The sequence below is a fragment of the Carassius gibelio genome, chromosome A9 (genome assembly GCF_023724105.1).
Source record: "Carassius gibelio isolate Cgi1373 ecotype wild population from Czech Republic chromosome A9, carGib1.2-hapl.c, whole genome shotgun sequence".
Classification (NCBI taxonomy): Eukaryota; Metazoa; Chordata; class Actinopteri; order Cypriniformes; family Cyprinidae; genus Carassius; species Carassius gibelio.
Window position 1 is genome coordinate 25,126,141 of NC_068379.1, and position 17,878 is coordinate 25,144,018.

The 17,878-nt window shown below is 38.6% G+C and overlaps 1 protein-coding gene across 1 annotated transcript; it reads right to left on the reverse strand.

The window, feature by feature from the left end:
- Positions 1-3,016: 3,016 nt before the first annotated feature.
- On the reverse strand, positions 3,017-17,478 carry LOC128020227 (matrix-remodeling-associated protein 5-like). Its single transcript, XM_052607004.1, has 6 exons — positions 17,259-17,478; positions 16,528-16,657; positions 15,974-16,364; positions 9,812-13,702; positions 6,938-7,838; positions 3,017-5,144 (listed from the first exon to the last, which is right to left on the reverse strand). Exons 1-6 carry the CDS (start codon positions 17,432-17,434, stop codon positions 3,242-3,244), a joined length of 7,392 nt encoding a protein of 2,463 aa, XP_052462964.1. The 5' UTR covers positions 17,435-17,478; the 3' UTR covers positions 3,017-3,241.
- Positions 17,479-17,878: the final 400 nt, after the last annotated feature.

Here is a 17,878-nt window from a genome sequence, read left to right on the forward strand (position 1 = left end):
AAAAAACTGAAAAAACCCTCAGAATTATAATATAGTCTAATAGATAAAAAGTTGAAATTATTTGTATTTTTTATTTTTTGTCTGTATATTTGTTATTCTCATTCATACATAAATGAACCCGGTCAGATTTCTGCACTCAGAAAATATATAGCTATACATATTAATTATGCATATACTTATGCATTTATTTGTTTTATTTAAATAATAATATTTTCAAGATGCAATTGTTCAAATTAAATAAAAAATTGTCCATAATGCACGGAAATTCTAATGGAAATTCAAATACATTGTAAAAGTCTAAATTATATAATGTGCATTAGTGTGTGTTACTATGGTGATTACCGGTACATTTTCAGGTACAAAGCAGCTTTTGTATATTATCATCTCTTATATAAACAGTACGAAGTATAGAAATACACAGGCAACAATATGCAATCTCGCAATACCTGAAACACGGTCACAATATTTTCACGGTGAAATTCTGGAAACCACAGCTGCCAGTTATTTACATTTTATTATATACATTTTTTTTTTAGTGTTGATTTTAAGATGTCTACAATCTCAATTCTCACCGACACTTCAGACATAAAAAGAAATGAGCCAAAATCTGCAATTTCCCTCTAAAGGCGGTGTCCCACTCAAAACATCTCGATTTGGGTCAGGGACGACACACGTGTAGGCCTTTTTGTTGAAATCGGACTGGGGGTAAAACCAGTACTGATTACACGGGCCCCAAAGGAAGACAGGGCCCTTGAAAAGTCTGGAATATATTTTATTTTTTATCAGGACTGCCTATGCATAGGGCCCGGGATCTTGTGCAACGCCCCTGAACACCCCACCAGTTTGGCTGAAGCTGCGAAACAAGAGCCAAAGTAAATAACAATATAAAGAGACTTAAACTGAACCGAGATGACATCACTGAATTCAATGATGAACTGCCTTTAACTATCATTTTGCATTATTGAGACACTGTTTTCCTAATGAATGTTGTTCAGTTGCTTTGACGCTATGCATTATGTTTAAAGCGCTATATAAATAAAGGTGACTTGACTTGATAAAGAGACCAAATAATGCAACTGTACAAAAACAAATCTCAGTATTTCTGTGTTACTTGAAGAAATTGCATCATGTTCTCTTTTCTTTAGTCATGCATATCTGACTAATCTGATTTTGCTGACAGTTTCTGACCAGTTATTTGCCTTTGCATCAATCCCGCAATGAATCTTACTTCAAATTTTTAGTCCAGACATGAATTAACTTCAGACAAGTTGGCTTTTTTATATCCTTTTCTAGCTGCACATTAATATTAAAGGACTAGTTCACCCCAAAATTAATATTTGCATTAATGTGCTCACCCTGAGGCTATTAAAAATGTAGATGAGTTTGTTTCTTCATCAGGTTTGTAGCACAGCATCAGTGTCTCATCAATGGATGCTCTGCAGTGAATGGGTGCCGTCAGAATGAGAGCCCAAACTAAAATTGTCACAGTATTCCAGTTCATAAATCATCTTAATGCTGGATGTGTTTCAGGTTTTGTCTTCTCCAGATGTTCACTGATGGACTGGAGTGCTGTGGATTATTGTGATGTTTTTATCAGATTCTCATTCTGACGGCACCCATTCACTGCAGAGCATCCATTGATGAGACACTGATGCAATGCTACATTTCTACAAACCTGATGAAGAAACAATCACATCCCGATCTTATATATATATAAATCTGAAGTATTAGACATATTATAAAGTATGTGTTGTCATATCAAATTAGCGTTAAAATCAGTCAACAATCATATAAATTTAGTTCTTTAGCTAAAAGCATGCTAAAATTTGCTTTACACAACAAATACATTTTTGTAAAAAATAAAGCACACGTTTACAAGTTACTAAAGAAGTATTAAAACGATTTATTCAAAATGAAGCTGTCTATGAATAATAAAATGATTTTTTTAGTTTAGACAAATAATTTATTAAAATGTATGAAAGATATACAGAGAAGCCATAAATATATCCAAAAACAGATTAGTTTTTCTGTGTGAATCATATTAATTAATGTATTACATCAGCTCTTGACACGGGTTTGATGTGAACATGAGTCACACTGATTTTATTTCTCCGGTTTCTCAACCTCAGTTGTGCAAAATAATTTTTAATATGGCTAAGAAAAAAAAAAGCTCTATAATGGAAAGAATCCCTGATTTAATAAAACAAAACATCTTCACTATATTTTTGTGTTTACTCATGCATAGCTGTTAGTCGTTCTTTATTGCATTTACATTTTTCCTAACATTTCAGTCAGCAATTTTAGACAAAAGCATCTGCTAAAGGAACGCATGTAAGTAATGTGGTGGCAAACATCTGCAGGATCAAAAAAGTCTGCATTTGTTATTTATTCATCTTTGTTAAAGTTAAACAACTGCGCAGTGTAAGTTCATGTTAGCTCAGGTCCATTAAATAATATTAACAGATACAACTTTTGATTTTAATAATGTATTAGTAAGTTATGAAATTAACTTCAACAATAAAAAAAATAAAAAAAATGGTAACACTTTACAATAAGTTTAATTAATTAACTGTATTAGTTACAATGAAATAATCATAAACAATTCTACAACATTTATTGACCTCAGTCAATATCAATTTCAACATTTACTAATACATTTCTTAAAATCAAAAGTTGTATTTGTTAACATTTGTTAATGCATTATGAACTAGCAATGAATAACTGTATAACAAAAATTAACAACGGTTAATAAATACTGTGCCAAATGCGTTGTTAATTTTAATTAACACATTAATGTTAACAAATGACACCTTATTGTAAATTGTTACCAACAATTCTAAATTATATATTAATCTTAGCTGATGCTCACTAATGTAGTTAGTAAACACAACCTTATTATAAATCATCCCCATATAATTTTATCATGGTAAAATGTGTTATGTGGAGATGATGTTTCTCGACGACTTAAAATCAAAATAGCCAAAATATTAAACAAACAAGCAAGTGTAGCGTATAGTGAATTTTGCAGATGGTTTTATTGGTGCAATTTCCATGTGGACCTTGTTATCAGTTCACTTCCCAAGAGTGTTAATGGATATCCGTTAACGAGTCAATAGAGTCGCTTCATTTGAAGTGGATTAAAATATCACGCTTTCATATTTACAAGAGTCAGTAGAAAGTGTTCATATTGTATGTACAGTCTAACGCAGTTCCTCGGGCTTGTCTCTAAAGTGAGTTTGCATCAAAACACATACACGTAAGTTGATCTGCTGTCGCTACCAACCACATTTTTGGCGGTGCACTTATAGATGCCATTGTCTCTGCTGGAAGGGTTCTGAATGACCAGTGGACCTTGAGGATGGAGATACTTGTTTCCATAAAGACGAGGCTGGACGCCGACCTTCAGCTGAAGACCATCAGGCATTTCCCAAACCACCTCGGCTTTAGGTGTAGCAAGAGGAATGCAGTTTAACTGAACGGCCACACCTGGACTAGCGTAAGTCACTGGCGAGGGTCCTTTGGTTATACGCGGCGGATACGCAATTACTATCACCGAAACCGAAAGGCTGGATGATCCATGTTCATTAGTGGTTTGGCAGAGGTACATCCCTCTATCATACACAGATGTCCTCTGGACAGTAAGAGTGCCATTGTTTAGGACCGAATATCGTCCGGTTGTTTGCGGCCGAGTTAAGACGACTCCGTTTGGTAGAGTCCATGTAAGTTTGGGCAGCGGGTGACCACCGGACAAACAATTGAGTTGCAGATTCTCGCCATTTATTATGCTGACGAGTGAGCTGTACTTGTTGGTGATTTCTGGTTTTCTGTTGGACTCCAAGGTCACGGTACGCTCAACGTATCCGGCGCTGTTGCGTCCAATGCAGCGATACAGTCCAACCTCTAAGATCGATGGGTCTTTAATGACCAAAGTCCCATCGAGTCGATGATGGAAACGGAAAATACTGGTTCCCCTAAGCAGAGACGTGCCATTGGGGAGAATCCAAGTGATCTCTGGCATTGGTTTTCCTTCTATGGAACAGTTTAGACTTAATATCCCATTGGTGAGTTGGATGGACTCGGTAGGAGAACTTCTCAACCGTGGCTTTTCAACACCTTCGGTCACCTCAAGTTGAACCTGGAGTTTGGCTTCTCCTCCTTCATTGCGTGCAATGCAAAGAAGTGTGACCGAATCGCTTATCCGCACTGCGTGAATGTCCAGTGTGCCATTGCGATGGACAGTAATCCTTGAGCCGTAGTATGGCGCAGGAAGCACAATGTTGTTGGGAAACACCCACATGATCCTTGGAACCGGGTTTCCATTTGCATTGCAGTCTAAAAGCACACGCTGATCCTTTACGACAGTTTTACGGATTACCCCTTGATTCTCTAATCCACTGATGACTGGCATTGACACAAGGGCTTCTACGTAGATAACTTTCTTGTCAATTCCCGCAACGTTCCTAGCTGAGCAAGTATAATTTCCAGAATCAAACCTCTGGATTTTTTGAATGTGCAAAGTGCCATCATTGGCGATCTGGTACTTGTTGGATAATGGTACTATGGTGCGATGAGCAGGAGACGTCCATGTGATGGTAGGAGTTGGTTCTCCTTTGGCACTGCAATTGAGGACTACCGTTTCCCCAAAAGGAACTTTAACGACACTGTAAACATTGTTTCGGATGATCGGTGCATCCACCACCACCTTGATATGAACCTTCATTTCATCTTTCCCAATCGAATTCTCGGCGTAGCATGTGTAGTCACCTTCCTCCTTCATTCTGACTTCATTTAAATACAGTGTACCATTGTCAAACATCACATATCTCTTGGTGCGGACCCAGTTGTGGTCAGATTGTGGGATGCCGTTTACCATGGTACCATCCGGAAGACTCCACGTGATTTCTGGGTTGGGAAGACCTGAAGCGATGCAGTCCACTTTCAGCTCTCCTCCGTATGACACCTTGTGATCGCTCAGTGACCTCTGGTCGATTTTAGCCGCTTTCATCATCACGTTGACTTTAAGGAGAACGTAGTCATCACCCATTTTGTTTCTGGCCACACAGAGATAGTCACCCTCATCCTTTTCGTTCACTGACGTGATGGTGAGTGTGCCATTGCTGAACACTTTCATTCTGCGATCAAAGCTGAAAAGAGCAATAAAGAGAGGGAGGTTACATCCTTATAACAGTGATAATAGTAAATGCACAATTTATTTAAGGACTCATGTGAGCAGTAGGGCTGAAACAATTAGTCAACATCATTGAGAATAAAAAAAAAAATGTCGACAACTATTTTTGTTGTTGAGTATTCATTTGATCTCATATGACCTTATGTAAGAGCCTGCAATAACACTCTTTGACCAGTGTGATGCTATAGAGCAAGACTGTACAAGACAGTGGTTCCCAAACCTGCTTTTATGCAATGGATAGCCTTAAATCAATCAGCTTTACAGACTCAGTGTTGATTTCAGCTAAAACTAAAACTTGGTTTTCTTTTATAAAGCAGCTTTCTAGTGTGGAGCTAGCTAATGGTAATTTTTTTTTTTTTTTTTTTTTACCAAACCAGTTATAGTTTGGTTTGCAAGAAACAAAGCTTTATCTAGCTCAGGAGTGTTTTGATTATCATAACCCTATAACATATTTTAAGAGAAATGTTGTGTGAATAAAATAGTTTATCCAAAAATAAAGCATCTAATTTTAACAAATTGCATAATTGCATGAATAAAGTCTACTGAATAATCAGTGAAATAATCGTTTTAATAATCGTCAGATTATTAAAATAATTGTTTGTTGCAGCGCTAGTGAGGAATCAAAATCTCATTGATCTTTTGAGATCAATGTACAATAGAGAAACAAATAAAAAGAATAATTCCAATGGTAAAAGCAGCAAAAAACAAAAAAGCACAAATTAATTATTCTGAAATCATTTCAATTTTTCATATTTTTTTCTATTGTCATGGCAAAAACCATACTTAAAGTTGGAATGGGAGTTGGAATCTCTCAGCTATTTGACCAAAAGTGATTAAAAGTTCAATGCATGAAGCTAGATTTTTCTTTTTTTAAAGCAGAGACTCTGTTGTTTTGATTGACATATTGCATGTTCAGGTATTCATACTACAATACTCTGGGAGCCAGGAAATTTTGAAAATGATCAAAAATGCTGACCATGGCTGACAACTTTTTCTTAAAATGTCTAGTGGGGAAAGGGTAAAAATACATTCTTTCTTACAAATTATAAAACTAAATTTGCATTAACTTGTGTTTTCAGACAACAAGCTCTGGTTCATATCATGATAGATGACTAAGAACTCTAAACATTTTTTTTTTCCAATATATAGTTTCCAGTGAAATGAAACAAAAATGATTAATTACATGACATTACATCTGTACATCTCTAAGGTTGCACATATATCAATTAATTTATATTTTAGTAGCACCATATGACGTTTTCTCTAAGCGTAGCATGCAAAAATGTTTCCCAAAAATTGTAAACCAAAGCAGATCATACAAACCCCTCTTGTCAATGTTTTCTACAATCAAATATTTCTTATGATGCAAAAAATTTTTTTGATTCAGAACTATTTTTCAGGTCTTGCATTTGATTAATGTTTTTGTCTTCCCAACGTATCCATTTATTTTATTCTGATTTGCCTGCCCTCTGTAATTAATTACGCTTCATTTTGTTTTGCTATTTGGTTAATCATGCTATAGTGTATATGGAGATAAGTTTAGGAGCCCATAGACAGTAAAATTCATAAGTGTGCTGTTTTTCCCTCATTTTTAATCATTCGGTTTTCATCAAACTCTACATTAGATTGTGACAGATTCACAGCACAATCTGCACTCAAAGGTGGATTTATATCCAAGTTTCTAAACACTCAATAGGCATTGCTGACATGCCAATCAACAAAAACTTGTTTCCTTCAATTAACCATTACCTGTAATATGCATCAACCAGTTTTTTAGACGGCGTCCTCCAGATGATCCTGGGACTGGGGCTTCCGGTGGCCGAACAGTTGAGACTCAACTGACCTCCGTAGCCGACATCAGTACTGTGTGCGGAAGTGGACATGATTCTGGCAGTAGTAGAGTGTGTTTTCACTTGCAGATTCACAGTCCTTTTAGCAACTCCCACCGAATTCACAGCCACACATTCATAATTCCCAGAATGCTTGTCTGTAGGGTTACGAATAAACAGTGTCCCGTTGGGGAGAACAAACAAATTGCCATTGACGAACTGTGAGGGGCGAAGCTGCGCGCCGGTGAACGTGACCCAGCGGATGGTCGGACCTGGAGCACCTTTAGCTGTACAGTGCATGAATGCTGATTGGCCATCATAGATGGTGTGGTTCTCCCAGACCGGCTCTTGGATGGTGGGAGGCAAAGCTGCAATTTGTAGCCTCACGGAAAGCATGTCAGCTCCAGCGGCATTGCTCGCTATGCATTTGTAGATGCCTTTGTCCAGGTAATTGGTGTTTTTGACTTGAAGCGTTCCATTGGTGAAGAGCACAATCTTCTGTTGGCTGTTACTAATTGCTCGCACCACAGATCGATCTGGAAGCACCCAGCTGATGTTTGGTATGGGGAGGCCTTGTGCTTGGCATTCCAAGAGTGCACTGTTTCCGAGATACACCGTCATATCTTCATGACGTGAAAGCATCATCTTGGGGGCGTGGGCCAAAACCACAAGGGTCACCATCATCTTATCGATGCCGTGTGGATTGCGAGCACTGCACAGATACTGCCCACGGTCCTGAGGCTGGATGTTGTGGATGACAAACGTGCCATTGGACTGGACCTCAAACCGCTGCACTCTGGTATTCGCTGACATGACGGCTCCTATGGAAAATAAAGAATAGGGAAAGAGATTGATTAATTTAAGCCAGTGAAAAGCATATTGGTGTATTGTAGTGAATCAGATGTATATACAAAGAGAAAATTATTATTCAAGAGATTGAAAACAAGAAACGTATAAAAAATAGATTTATGCAAATATATATATATATATATATATATATATATATATATATATATATATATATATATATATATATATATATATATACCAAGGTGCTGTACAATCAATCAAATATCAACAACATTAACACTCAAAACAACATTAATTACAGCAAAGAACAAGGATAACACCGCACAATTACCTACAGCTAAAAGCTAGAGAAAAAATGGGTTTTGAGTTTGGCTGTGAACACATTCAGTGTAGAGGGAGTTCTAATAGAATTGTTGCTTATATTTACTGTGCATAATTATTAGCTACTTTTAGAGTGGGTACTGTGATGGGGCAGAAAAAAGACTTAATACCCGATGAATAGAATGAAATAGTAAAAATGCTAGCTGAGGGATAAAACAAGAGAATTTACCAAACTTTGAAGAGAAACTGGAGAGCCGTGAGGCGTTCTCTAAACAATTCTCAAGAAGGGTGGAAGAGGAGAAAGGACAGAAAAAAAAGAAAAGCTGAATCAGAGGGATATACGAGGAATAGAGAGGTAACGAAAAACCCTCTACAAACCAGTTCAGATATATTCACAAGCTGTGGCTTGCCAAATATACGTCAGAGTATTAGATTTAGTGTTGCTTCATCAAGTTTCTGAGGTGAAAAAGGCACAAACCCGGCCTCCTCTGAGAAAGGAGCATAAAGAAAAGTGTCTCGAATGGGCAAATAGGTAAATGGTGATGTATTTTGCCAAAGTATTGGACAGATGAGATGAGGGTGACTTTAGATGGTCCTGATAGTTGGGCTCAAGGCTGGATAGTTCATGGACAGAAAGCTATGACCTGATTTCCAAGGCAGCAAGCTGGTGGGGAATTATGATATGTGCAGGGATGATCAACAATGAGTTTGTGGGGCCTCTTAGAGTAGAACAGGGTATACAAATGGTATCTCAGTCATGTTATCTCAGCACTAAGGTCTACTGACCCTCTTCAGGTTTAGAGTTTGACTGATTCTGTGAATAGAAGATTGATGGCTGTGGTAGAAAGAAAATAAGACTATGTGGACAATTGAAGTGACAAATATGTTTCTTTTGCAGTTAATAGTGTTTAAGGACATTGTTAATTTACATTTTGCATATTGTTTTGTAATATCCATTCCAATTTTTTTAATATAATAGTTGTGCTATTATCTCTGTACCTAATAATCCGTGCACCTCTTCTAAAAAATTGGGCAGTTTTTGTTATATAAAAGCAAAGCAATCTTTAACAGTCAAAATACAGTAGAAACAAAAAAGTAAATTGTCATGCACTAAATTGTACAAAAACAATAAAATATTTTTACATAATCTCTGGATAGTCTCTGTAAAAATATATATTTACTATAAAACAACATAATAATTGGGGCACTCATGACCTAATGGTTAGAGAGGTTGTGGGTTCAAGTCTCAGGTCCAGCAGGAATTGTAGGTGGGGGGAGTGAATGTACAGCGCTCTCTCTCCCACCTTCAATACCACAACTGAGGTGAGATCCTTGAGCAAGGCACCAAACCCCAACTGCCCCCCACCCGGTCCTGCAGCAATATGGCTACCCAACGCTCTGTCTGTGTGTTCACTTCTCTGTGTGTGTGCATTTGGATGGGTTAAATGCAGAGCACAAATTCTGAGTATGGGTCACCATACTTGACCACACGTCACTTCAATATATATTCACTTCACTTTATATATATATATATTAAAATATATGAATGATTAAAAATGGGGGGAAATATATCAAGATCACATTTGGTTTATTTATTGAAATTATATTCCAATTCCTGAATATTCTGTAACTGTAAATTCTTGTCATGTCATATATGAGTTACCTGTGGAGACTTTGGTCCAGGTCAGAAGGGGTTTCGGCTCCCCCACAGAATCACATGGTAACTGCACATCTGTACCAGCATTCACAGTGACTGTGAGGAGTTTGGTAGCAGTGATCCTGGGTCTCATTTGTGGCGCAGGAAGAGTTTGTGGTCCTTGAGAAAGCTGAACTGCGCTCGGTTGTCTGTTGATTGGTTCATTGATCTGAATTTGGTTGTTTGGCTTCGTGGTGCTTGACACAGTTATGCGACTCGAGGTTGCAGATTGAGCAGTCAAAATCGTTGGTGATGTAGTTGATCTGACGTTGTTGAGATTTAATTCCACAGCTGAAGTGGTGATGTAAGGGCTTGTCATAATATTAGGTCTAATGTTCACAGAGTGCTTTTTACTGTGATAGTGCGGATACCTGTGGTTAATGCTGGGAAAGCTTCCCCTGTGCCTGGAATCAATGTAGTTTGTTCCAGGATTCCTTGGGTAAAATGGGATTCTATTGTCTGGTAAGGGTAAATTGGGTGTTAAATTTAGAGCAGATGTAGTTGAAGTAGTAGCAGCTGTCGACAGTGTAGTAGAGGGTGCTGTTGTTCCAATGATTTGGCTCGTAATGGGAATGGCTGTAGTTACTGGAAATGTAATTGTAGGTAAAGTATTCAGTGATTTTGAAGGAACAGTCAAAGGTCCATCATGTCCCTGGATTATCCTTTCCCTTCGGTCTTGCTTAGAAACAGAGCTTGGTTGTAGGAAGTAAATCTCATTGCTTTGAGGTGGTGAAATTGTGGGTGAAGACTTGGTTTGTGTCCCTACAGTTATTAAGGATTCTGTAAGAGTCTCTGGCATTGAGGGAAAAGATAATTGGTTGTGAATGGATTCTTCTTCTTTTTTAAAGCTTTCATTTGGTTGTGAACGTGGGTAGTATTGGAGTTGTGGCATGGAGGTGACTACAGATTCTGTGTCCAAAGTAAAGCTGATCTCTGTTGGATGAATCTCTTTGTTGGCCTTTGGTAACACTGTCGAAAGCGTGCCTGTGAACTCCTGCCGAGCAGTTATCAGTGGGACTGTTTCAATGCCAGGTCGAGATGTTGGATCTACACTTGTGGGAACCAAGTACTCATCAATCTCCTCTGCAGATGCAATGCCGCCGTCCTCTTCCTGCTCAAAATAAGGGACATCTTCATATTCAGGCTCTGATGTGGTGCTTGTGGGGTGAGAGGTGGAGGTGCTTCTAGAGTTTGTCATCTCTTGAACTTGGAGGAAATTGTTTGCCTTCACTTTGGGGATTTCTGAACCATCAGGGTGGGAGATGGTATCTTCCTCATTGACGGCATTTGGTAATTCCCTCGGCACAGAAGGATAAATGGGAGTAGTAGTTGGATATTCCAATGTGCTTCCAGCTAAGGTTGTGGAGTAGATGGGAACAGTTTCTGGGAGAGTTGACTGGACTGAAATGCTTTCAGCTGGATTTGAGGAATAAATGAGAGCATTGGTTGTAGAAGTTAAATGGATCAAACTGCCTCTAGATGTGGTTCTGGAGTAAACATGAGCAGTAGTTGGATCGACCTTTGCATCTTCAGCTGGGATTGTAGGATCAGCTTTCAAAGTTACAGTTTGACCATGAACACCTACAACTGTAGATGCTGACCATGGTCTTCTGGTAGGGAGTTTTGAGAATGGCCGTCTTAATTTTTTCCGTCGTCTACTTTCAAATCTTCGCCTGTAGCTCCAGTGATCTTTTGCTCTGGATTGTGCTGAACTTGTTGGAGCATGCTGTCTAATGCTTTCAGTTGATGTTGTTGCAAACGAAGAGCTGTCATGAAGTCCAGAACCAAAACCACCAATCTGCCACTGGACGCCAGTCCTTCCGGAGAAATTAAGCTCATTTTCTTTCTCAGACTCCGGTTTGATGACAGACTGGGAATATACTTGGTTATTTTCAGCACTTATGGTGCTCACATGCCCTCTTTCTGTAACATTCACCTCTTTCATAACATAATAGGGTCCAGATGTGGGATTTGAGATGTAAGGCACCTCTTTTGAGCTAGTTTGTAATTCTGGAGGAGCCATTAGATTTATGTTGTTATTTTGCCCCTCAATATGAGGTGTAATTGCACGCGTGTGGTAAACATCTGTTTGGTGTGGAGTACTGAAAGTGTTTGATTCTTCCTGTGGATCAGAGTCACCAGAGGAGCTCTCAGTGTTGTCAATTGAACCTGGATGATCTACATTCATCATCTGTATACTTTTCTCTGTTGTGCCATGCTGGACAATGTTAACTGATGAGTTCTTTGGAGAGGTTTTCTCACGGATTTTGGCCAAAAGAACAGCCCATTTCTGAGGGTCTATTTTGTTCCTTGTATTAACAGTTCTTTGGTTTGTTAAGCCAGATCTGTTTGATTGTACATGCATGCTCTTTCTAAAGGGTCGCCTATGGCGGATGTTGCCAAAAGAACGTCCTTGCATTCTTGCATTTGGATCCCTCCTTCGATTAATAAAGCTTCTGTGTGGTACTTTTCTTTCATGAGTTTCATCTCCAGAAGCTTCATCCGCATCCTCCAAAAAGGCTTTTACCTTAGTGGACACTCCCATGGCAGACTGCGGTCTAATGGGATACTGTCGGAGAGGCTGGATTCCTTTCCGCCTCATAACAGTTAATTTAGTAGCCAGTACATCCACACCATGCTGGTTCATGGCGACACATTTGTGATATCCATTATTGTTAAGCTGACTATAAGGAATGAACAAAGTCGAATTGTAAAAGACTAAAGCCCCGGATGTATTGGCTTTGGCATTCAGTACACTGCCATCTGGAAGTATCCAGGTCACCACAGCATCTGGAGTCGCTGTAGTAAGACAAGGCAAAGATGCAGACTCACCTACAAACTTTGTTAAAGCAATTCCAACTTCTTCACCTGGAAGCGGGGTTGAGGACTCTATAACGGATAAACGGAAAGGCAGAACATCGATATCTCCTGCAACCTCAGCAACGCAATAATAAACTCCAGCGTCTCTGTGCTCAACAGATTTCATGTGAAGTTTGCCGTTGCTAGAAACTGTCAGTCTTTTGTCGGTAGAGCTAAATGCAGCTTTAATCTGCGACCCATCAGGCATCATCCAACGAATGGCTGCTTTTTCTGAGCTTTGCACACGGCAGTCCATTTCAACCGTATCGCCTACAACAGAACTGAAGCTTGTCTGGGTTTTATTGTCATGCTCAATCATGACCCAAGATCTAACGGGCTCCTTGTCTGTGGTGGCAGTCAAATGAGTGTTAAGAACGAGTCTCACACTCTTAGAGGAGGAATACGGCCTGTTTAACTTGATGTTCATTAACGACTGCATGAGCCATGATGGATGGGCTAAAACACTGGCTCGGACACCAGTATAAAAGTAAGCATCTTTTTCAATGTCCTGTCTGTATCTGTAGCTCAGCTCCGGCTCTTTGCTTAGCATGATTTCCCTTCGCAGATGCACAGGCACTTCACTGTAGTACGCAAGAAGCCTCCACAAGCTTTCATAGTCGTCTCTGTCCACAGGACATTCCAGGTCAAAGAGTAATGTCACATTAGCAGCGATCTCCAGAGATTTTGTATAATTCCAACTGATTTGAGTAGAATCCCTTGGTTCAAGTATTTGACAGATCAAGTCCACTTTAGTCCCATGCTCATCAGATAAACCGAGGGAGAGGTTTCCAAAAGGTGGTCTGATTCTGACGATGGGCAGAAGTTCACTCATGTTGTCCTCATGTGAGATGTTCTTTCCTTTAGAGCTGATGGCTGGTCCAGAGCAGATGAACTCTTTGAGATCTGAGATATCTTGCCCCCTAAGGTGTTTAGGAGATGCACACAGTGGACAGAGCTGACTGCTGGAAAATGATCTGTCCTTTTTGCATTTCATCACACCTAGGAAATGAAACAAATCCAGACTTCAGGAGTGTTCTTAATATTCAAACAGTTCTAGTTTTGATCTTTTCAAAGTTTTAAAGAAAAAAAAAATAACGACACAGGCCATCCTATATATACATAACTATAGTAAACGTACTTATAGTATAGGGATGGGAAGATTCCCCGATTCGCTCGGTGCATCGGCTTAAAAAGTTAAAGATGCGATGCATCGGTTTAAAAAGTGTGCATCGGATTCAAATTGGCTTTTGTATCGCGATGCATCGTTTCTAACATATCTGCATCGGTAAACCCAGATTTATTTCTTTATAATTATTAGTAGATAACTATACTTTCATTATTTAGAAAAGGAATAATATTTTTAGATTGTTTTCACCCTTCTAAACTGTTTTTCAAGCACGTCTCTCTTCACTGTTGCGTGATGAAGTAAGCCTTTCACAACACCACAGAGACCGGGGCGTGTCAAGAAAGTCACATAGATTAACATGGCAGAGGTAGAGCAGTTGCATCCTCCACCAAGTAGTTACAAATCCAGTGTGTGGAAATCTTGATAAAACCCATGCAATTTGTAAAATATGTCGTGCCGCTATAAAATATACAGGCAGCACGACAAATCTGACAACACACCTGAAGCGCCGACACGGTGTGAGTTTGGAGACGCCGGCCGCCTCCTCCTCTCACTCGGATTTAGCCGAACCTGCCACTGCTAGCGGGACGCCGGGTGAGCAAACGATCAAAACTTTTTTTCAATCGAAGTTGCCTAACAGTTCTGCTCGGATCAACTGATATTTCTTAAGAAAAACCTTAAAAGAGCATATTTAAGTTAAATTTAATCTGATGAGTCTGGTTTACAGCAGCCTGTGACTGCCTATACTAGTTTATTTTATTTTCATTATTTTTTTTTTTTACATTTGAATACAGTTATGAAATAACTGACAAATTTTTTTTTTTTTGGTACTTCATATTATTATTGGTTATGTCAAAATAGCACCTGTTTTCTGTTCACTGAGTAAGCCTGTCTGCTGAAAGCACATTCATCTGCTAGCATGTTATGGAACTTTTCTTCAGTTTACCTCTGAGCAGCATCCTTAAATTGTTTCACTGTTAAATGTTTGAGCTTTTAAAAGTTTAAGTAGGGACAAAACAGGAAAAAAAAATTGGTTTTATTTAATATTTTTTTGCACTACCAAAGCCTATTTGTATAAGGGTCATGCACTACAAATCAGAAGGCACTTAAGTTAATTTATGATTTGTTGTCTGAAACAAAGAAATAAAAGTATCTGTAACATAATGAAATGCATATCATGATTTGTTTCATTGCATCACTGCATCGAATCGTGTTGAATCGAATCGAAATCGGATCGCACTGCATTGTAACAGAGGTGTATCGTATCGTATCGCATCGCTAGCTGCTTCATGTATCTTTAATGTATCGTATCGTTGGCTATGCATCGAGATGCGTATCGCATCGGCCTCAGTTATGGAGATGCACATCCCTATTATAGTATATACTACTATTCAAAAGTTTGGGATCAGTAATGTTTTTTTAAATACGTCTCTTCTGCACATAAAGGCTGCATTTGTTTTATCAAAATACAGTAAAAACAGTAATATTGTGAAATATTATTAAAATGTAAAATATTTGGTCTCTCTTTTAATATATAATTTATTTCTGTAATCAAATTTGTATCTTCAGCATCACATAATCTTCAGAAATCATTTTAATATACTGATTTATTATCAATGTTTGAAACAGCTGCTTAATATTTTTATAGTAACCGTATTACTTTTTTCAGGATTTTTTTAATTCAAAGTTGAAAAGAACAGCATTTATTCAAAATAAAATTTATTGTGTAACAAAAAAATATAGTAAAAGTCTAGTAAAATTAAAAATAATAATATAGAATACTGTAATTTTTAAATGCAACAACAATAACAATATTTTACAATATTATTGTTTTTACTGTATTTTTAAAAAAAAACTAAAAAAAAAAAGAAAATATCTAAAAGATCTAACTGATTCCAAGAAGACATTTAAAAAAATGTCTTTTTACGATATTATCTTCTTCTTTATTAAAATTGTGATCAAAAATGTGATCGGCAGCATTTTATTCGCACAGAACCAAAGACCACAAACTGAACTGCCCTCAAACTTTAACCCTATTCAACTACTGCTCCACAAACACTGAGATTTCCTTCAGGAAATTCAGATCTAGTTTACACTGATAGAGCAGTATTGGATAGTAGTGTTCTATGGTAATTCTGAAGCACCTGGATGCTGTGCGCTCCAGTCCTGTAACCAGCTCATCCTGCAGTCACAGCTCCACGGGTTTCCGTATAAGAAGAGGTTCTCCAGCTGTGGCATGTTCTCCAGCATGTTTCTGGGCAGCGAGCTGAGGAGGTTTTCAGAGAGGTACAGGTGCTTCAGGGTGGACACGGGGAAACGCCGCAGCAGCGAGAATGTGCTGAAAGTAGCAGGATGGAGCTTTTGCAGATTGTTGGCCTCGAGATGAAGCAGACGCAGTGAGGTCAGCCCACTGAACGCATCCGGGTGGATGAACTCGATGCGGTTGTGGTCCAGATGGAGTCTAATAAGGGCCGTCAAACCAGAGAAGGTGTGACCGGTAATGACTCTCAGTTTGTTGTAACTCATTTTAAAAACCTGCAGGACACACAGTGAGTCATTATGACACAAACAAGCCAACAGAGTCTGTTTAAAATGTAATCAGTGTATCCCGCAGCTGCATTCTTCTTATATTTACCCAAGTCTGTTTTTCTGAAGCCAGAGCTCATTAATTAGATCTAAGACTAGCGTGGGATTTTACCTGTAGAGAAACAAGATCCTGAAAAGCAGCATCTGGTATTTTCTGCACGTTGTTGCCGTGCATCATGAGCAGCTCTAGTTTTCCAAGGCCAGCAAAGGAGACGTCAGTGATGTGATTTATAGCGTTAAACCTGTTAGAGGGGAAAATAATCGTTACAATACTGTTTTCGACATTATGCTGAAGTGTAAAAAGTATAAAAATTTAAAATCACCATTGTGTATTACAAATATTGTTGGCTCTTTGACACTTGTTTTCACCTCTCTTTTGTAAGTCACTCTGAATAAAACGTCTACTAAATGCGTAAGACAGAAGTCAGTAAGAGCTTTATTGCTAAGTTTGCACATACAAGGAATTTGGTTTAGTGACAGAAACTTCTAGTACACAGAGACAGCAGATAATAAAACTAAAGATATATGAGTAACATCTGTGTTTGAGGAACACAACACAGGAAAAACGATCAAACTATACAAATCCTGCTGAGAAAAAACAGCCTAAGCTGGTTGTCCAGCCTGGTTATAGCTGGTCAGCATGCTGGTTTTAGAGGGTTTTTTGGCTGTGAGACCAGCTAAAACCATTTTATTTAATGTAACACAATTTAAGTAAATGTGACTTGACTGACGGACTCACTGTAAGGAATATTCACAGGTGTGCAAACTCTAATATTTCAGATTTGTGATCCTTTCATTAACCTCCAGTTTCTGCCGTGCATTAGTTAATCAGCAGTGACTGACCCAAAGTTGATGCGCTGGACTTGTTTGGAGATGCCTGTGGGAACGGTCACGAGCGCACGGAAGGTGCAGTGCACTTCAGCGGGAACAGAGCAAGCACACTGCCGAGGACAGACACCACCAGAGACCCGAAAACTGACCAGCAGCAGCAGAATCAGCCCGATGCATGAAGAGCCCATGATGCCCGTGAGATCACACACTTCTGAAGCCTTCGCACGTCCCTCTAGCACTGAGACACAGAATTACACCTCACACACAGCCAACAGGTGTTCACAAAAACATTCACATGCATGCATTTGGCAGACGCGTTTAGACAAAGTTACTTGCATTGCATTTAAGGTTTACAACTGATCCCTTCATGCATTTACTGGGAATCGAACCCATGCAAGCACACTCAAATATATTTAAATACACTTTCTATCATAATATGGAACATCTATTGAATCAATCCTGTTGGATACATTGAACTATATAATGTTTATTTTTTCACATTCAGCAGGATCTTGTTTGACTCAAGATCTTCAGGATCAGTTACACTTTATATTGGAAATCCTTTTGCATTCCTTGAGAATATCTTAAAACTTAATTTCAAAATTGCATTAGAAATGAAAATAAACCGACAT

Excerpts from the sequence above, each read along its gene's own strand:
- LOC128020227 (XM_052607004.1), bottom strand. The coding sequence starts at position 17,434 with ATGGGCTCTTCATGCATCGGGCTGATTCTGCTGCTGCTGGTCAGTTTT. Across the intron at positions 16,658-17,258 it reads GTCCAGCGCATCAACTTTGG|GTTTAACGCTATAAATCACA; the intron begins GTCAGTCACTGC and ends CCCCTCTAACAG. Across the intron at positions 16,365-16,527 it reads AGGATCTTGTTTCTCTACAG|GTTTTTAAAATGAGTTACAA; the intron begins GTAAAATCCCAC and ends TGTGTCCTGCAG.